General features: G+C 43.2%; 1 protein-coding gene across 3 annotated transcripts in view; it reads left to right on the top strand.

Moving 5' to 3' along the window:
- Positions 1–5,698, top strand: part of LOC119413007 (cGMP-dependent protein kinase 1) — a 130,933-nt gene that overhangs the window by 1,259 nt on the left and 123,976 nt on the right. For 2 of the 3 annotated variants that reach the window (XM_037680028.1, XM_037680021.1), the window contains exon 1: positions 2,887–3,202. The exons of the other annotated variant lie outside the window; for it this stretch is intronic. In XM_037680028.1, coding sequence (XP_037535956.1) covers positions 2,898–3,202 — 305 coding nt within the window. In that variant the 5' untranslated portion in view covers positions 2,887–2,897. Of the gene's footprint in view, positions 1–2,886; positions 3,203–5,698 lie in introns of those variants that run through there. 3 annotated transcript variants of the gene reach the window in all.

A 5,698-nucleotide genomic window follows, 5' to 3' on the forward strand; every position in this document is an offset into this window, starting at 1 on the left:
TCCATCCATCCATCCATCCATCCATCCATCCATCCATCCATCCATCCGATCACGTGTAGGCCTACATCGTACATGATCAACTTTTATAAAACCTCGAACCAAAGACCACAGAAGATGCTCGACAGGGTTTTTCTTGAACATCCCAGTTAACGTCATGTGACCACACACACTCACTCACACACACTCACTCACACAACATGTTTGCATTGACGCAAAGCACAGTTTATAGATGTTTGCCTGGGGTCGTAGACTGCGTGACCTCCCCATTAGAGTCAGGACGTGGCACCATCCTGCCGCCAGCTCCTCTGGTTACAGCGGCGAGGAGCAGCGGATCCTGTTTCTATTGATCTGCAGAGGAAAAGGGCTGAGCTGGACGGTTAGAGAGGTGAAATTTAAAGCTCAGAGGAGCTTTGAAGGACACGGGGAGGAGGGTGTTCTTATAGGTGGGTGGGATGCTGGACAGGCCGCAAAGAGCCTGAGGGCACCTGCAGTTTCTGGAAAGGATGTAAGTGTTGCTGCTTCGGGAGCGTTGTCCCTTGACATGTAAGATAAAATATAAATAAAAAAACTGATTTATACAAAAAGCCTTTACATGAAACATTCTGAATGTTTTGTGAGAAAACTGTTCAGGTTTACTGGAAGTTGAACAGATGTTGTTCCCAGTTGCTTTGATTTACACTCTAGACTGGGAACTGTTTTTGACACCACTATTTAATGTGGGAAACTCCCCTTTTCTCCGCATTTATATTTCATCTTGCATATTTTCCCCTAATGCTTCCATTGTACACCATTTTCTTTTCTTATTTATTACATCACACAAAGTCATGTATTTCTCAACAGCATTACCTTCTGATGCAATATGACACCATGTTTAACTTCTTAATTTGACCTTTTTTGGCAAAATGTTTCTTTTCTGTTGATTTTTGGGGGTCAGTTCCTTCACCCACCACAAGAGAGCAGCTGTGATCTTTTTATAAGGCAATCTTGTCTCCATTCAGTGTGCATGCTCCTGTCAGGAATAAAAACATGCTTTATTCACGCCACATCCTCCAGAGCCTCAGCTTTTCTGTGCCACACACCTGTCAGCCCCCGCCGCCCCGCAGTAATTGCTGTTTTACCCTCAGTGACTCTCCATCCTTAAGATTGTCCTTGGCAGTTTATTCTCCTGTGAATTAGTCCGGAGCCCATGGAGGCCCGGATGCTGCTGGCCGAGCTCAGGATGACTCATTGGGATCAGGTGGACAGAGCGCAGTCGTGCTCGGAGTCTGCACACAGCATCAGATCTGATGAGGAAGGGCAGGCTGCCCTGAAGAGTCTCAGTTTCTTGCTTTGAGGCCACTCATTGCAATATCTTGAAGATGGGTTAAAACACACGCACATAGCAAGAAGCAAAATCTGCATTTTTCTCATATTGGCTGGTGTGCCTTTAAATAAAAAAATGTGAGCAAAATTTACCTGCCAACAGTTTGTTTACCTATACGGAAACAGTTGAAGTGACTGAATAAAGGTGACATACGTGGATGAACTATTTGGGATTGAGAAATTGCCACTTTGATTGGTGATATGTGCTGCTGATCTCATGCTGCTGATCTCTTGCTGCTGATTTCATGCTGCTGATCTCTTGCTGCTGATTTCATGCTGCTGCATTCATTCATTCGTACCGGTCTGCTCACACAGACTCATGTTCGTGCTTCTGCTATATTGTTTTGCATTATTGGTGTTTAGCGTATATCTTAGTTTATATCTTAGATCCTTATTACTGTTTCTTTTTTTACATTTTATATTTTCTAATATTTAATATTTTTTAATATTTAATGCTGTTTTAATATTTTTGCTATTGTTAGATGTAACTGGGACCCTGTGTGCATAATTTCGTTCCACCTCATGTGCCACGTGGTGAAAAGACAATACTTGAACTTGAATTTGAAGTTGAAATGAGCCAATTTTGATGTATTGATCAATATTTACACTCTGATTTGTTGAGTAAAGTATGTGACTAAAGGTGTTTTTGTTTACATTGAGTGCGTACCCTCACTCCATATATCTGGAAAATTACTGGAGTAAACACTTTCAAACTGCACCGTTTGATACAGTTCAGGAATCGCTTTGATTGTTGAGTGAGCTTGATTTCATAGTTATTCATGTTATTTCATGTATTTTAAAAATATTTGTTTATTTATTTATGTTCATAGTTTCTTTTAAATTTTTATCGTTTAATTTTTTTGATTTTTGATTCATAGTTTGAAAAGCAACTGTTTGATGCAAAAAGCACTTTGACCTCGCTCCAACATAAAATCTGCAAAGCTGAAGCTCTTGCACGTGCATCAGCTCCATATTGCTCAAAACAAATGATAAAACGCAACATGTTCTATAACTGATGAGGCTCATTTAGTTTTCCATCAGGGCTCCCGCGTTCATCTTCTGGTATAACTCCGCGCGCCCTCAGGGGGAGTCACTGGTTTGATGACAGGAGCGTGCTTTTCTTCCTCACGTCATCATTCATGGGTGACACGCGTTGCTCTCTCTCTCTGTTGCGCGCGGGGGACGGAGCTGCACCGCGCCACGGATTCCTGTAGGCGCCCTTCTCGCCATGCGCTCTCTCCGGGTCGCAGCCTGACGCACCCGCGGAGGACGAGCCTCCTGTCACATCACGGAGGGAGGGGGTGAGAGAAAAAGGCAGAGGCAGGAAACTTTGCGTGGTTGTGCTCGAGATGCCGCGCGGGCTCCCCATCCTACGATTCCACGGAGAGACAGGAGCTGCATCCTCCTGAAGCCGTTTCATGCCGGAGAAAGTTTGCGCGCCACCTGGTAGAGGAGAGAGGACAGACATCCGCCCGCGTTCCGTTTCATAAACTTACTGGAGGAGTCCCTCACCCACCCACTCCCAGCAGGCAGAAATGGGCACCCTGCGCGACCTCCAGTACGCGCTCCAGGAGAAGATCGAGGAGCTGCGCCAGAGGGACGCGCTCATCGACGAGCTGGAGCTGGAGCTCGACCAGAAGGACGAGCTCATCCAGAGGCTGCAGAACGAGCTGGACAAATACCGCTCCATCATCAAGCCGGCGACCCAGCAGGTCCACAAGCAGACCGAGCTGCAGGAGCAGCAGCGCACCAAGAGGCAGGCGATTTCTGCCGAACCCACCGCCTTCGACATCCAGGAGCTCAGCCATGTCACCCTGCCTTTCTACCACAAAAGCCCGCAGTAGGTGTTCCGATTTGGACTCTTTCTGGTGGCCATCACTCTGTTTGCAGCGTTGTGTGTATGTGTCTGTGTGTGTGCTCGTTTCCATGTGCGATTCTGGTGCGTAATGTGGCGCAGCAGGTACTTCACCTGTAGCGCAGGCATGGATTAGATGCTGCATTCAAGCACACACAAGCACACACAGAAGACACTGAAGTGGACACTGAAAACGTCTGCAGCTCTGCACAAATCATGGAACTTTAAAGTTGATTGTTAAAGCCAAAGCCAAATGGAATGCATCCAGGGAGGTTAGTGGAGATGGTGGCAGCAGGTCTGTTTAATCTACAACACCTGCTTAATACAAGTGGTGACAGGCAGTGCAGCAGCCTGCACATATTTATCTTATAGTTCAAGATTTTTTTTCCACTTTGTAAGCCTTTAAACAGAAAGCCTGATGAGCCTGAGCTGCACGACCAAACTTCACAAGTGCATTAAAAACTGGTTGCATTTGAACTTTTGTTGAGTTAAAAATAAACTTCCTGTGGGCTGGACAGCCACACAAGAAACACAACTCGAAAAATGTGGATAAAATTAGCAAAAGCATGGATTAGAGCTATTTAAGAAATAATTTTCCATAAAAAGAACCTTTTTATTTCCTCACGCATGCTTTTCTTGGATTAAAGTAAAAAGAACTTTTTTCATTTGAAATGAGAATATGTGTCAGAGGCGTCATTCTGCTGACACGTGAAAGGATTCAAATATGAAGTGCTTTTTTTTATTTGAGCAGCAAAGTGTTGCTGATCTCTGTCATACCTGTCAGCTCGGTGGAGAAAACACAAAACACACTCCCTGCTTCTGTTATTTTCTTCCTGAGATGTAGGACAGTGGTCTGAAATGCGTGGCAGATGGGGGAAACACACTCAAGTGACCATTTCATTAAGATAATCACCCTCCCTCTAAGCCTTTTATTACACGAGTGCGCGTATATCCATTTAGAAATGTCCCAGGGACTTCTGGTGAGACGTTATTATACCATCACAAACTGGTGTCTCAGTTACAAGTTTATTTTACTAACAATAATCATCATTTAAGAAAAGTTCATTAATAGACATTTGTCAAACATCCAAAGAAACGCTTTAGCTCAACTCTTGGATCCTGAAAAATTCTCTCCTCTCATGAAAAACCTCGGATTCAGTCTCTGTAACGACAACTTAAGTTTCCTCTGCGATGCCTTTTTACAACCTTTATTTGACATTTTATTTTTTATCTCACTCCTAGTGAGCAAATACATGAAACATATGATGGGGATGTATGGACAGAATATAAATGACTTCAGAGGGTCTAACTTTTCTGTTATCAGACAACTTGTTTGGACGTTTTCTTGAGCAACTCACTAAAGTTTGTGCCCCCCCCCCCCCCCCCACACACACACATAAGTTAATTATTAACTCCAACCATTTCAAGAAAAAACAGCTCAATTTCTTTATGTTTTTGTGCTCGTTGAAGTGCAGCGATAACGCTTGTTGCAACTGGCCAAGCGTTTCTGTTCTACTTTTATTTCCCCCCACTTTATCTTTATTTGGCTGTGAGGACATTCTTTTGACCTACACTATTCATCCTTCTGTCTCATTTCTGCCCCGTCCACCCCCTTTTTTTTGGCTCCTTAAAGAGCATATTTTCTCCTTTTAAGGAAGGCTGAACTTGCTCAGCTCCAACTTTACTAGAGGACAAAAAACATGTATGTCATTCTTGCAAAGCGGTGGGAGGCAGATGTTTTTATGGGCATCTGGATGAAAGAGGCTGCACAGAGATGGCAGCAATCAGGGTTGAAAGGCTCTAGTAGGTCTCTTGGGTGTCAATTTAACAAGAACAGGGCCAAATAGACTCCCTTTCAGACTGGACTTCAGTTTTGAGAGAAGATAAAGCAGATTCTCAGCTTGTTATTTTTAATTTAGTTCCCTCTTGGTGCATAAAACATCTGGATTGTATAACAATCACCATAAGAGTCATCACAGACCAGAATTAGCTTCTTTATTAAAGTTTACTCCTCAGAACCTAATGAGGTTTTCCAATTTTAAATCCATATTATCTTCCCCACCTGCCAAATAAAGGACAAAGGGTTCAGCGCAGACTCAGGGTGAGAATATAAAACAGGTGCAATACCTCATTGTTTCTTATTACATTTTTTTTGCACCAGCATGACTGGACTCTCAAGGTCAATAATGAAATACTTAATTATTTGAGGAGTATTTTGGGGGAACTGAGAAACACTGGCTTGGTTCACAACAACAGTGTTCAAACAGAAAGCTGCTAAAGCTCTAAAATACACTCACCTCTCATGCCTCTTTATTTCCTTTAATGTATCCCGAAAACAAAATAATATCTTTGAAATAAGATCAATGCAGCAGGCAGGAATTTTAAACGTACACATCAGAATGAAAGTGGTGTTTGATCTCTCATTTAGACAAATATCCATCCATCCATCCATCCATCCATCCATCCATCCATCCATCCATC

This window comes from Nematolebias whitei, chromosome 1, assembly GCF_014905685.2.
Source record: "Nematolebias whitei isolate Nwh7 chromosome 1, NemWhi1, whole genome shotgun sequence".
NCBI classification, from domain to species: domain Eukaryota; kingdom Metazoa; phylum Chordata; class Actinopteri; order Cyprinodontiformes; family Rivulidae; genus Nematolebias; species Nematolebias whitei.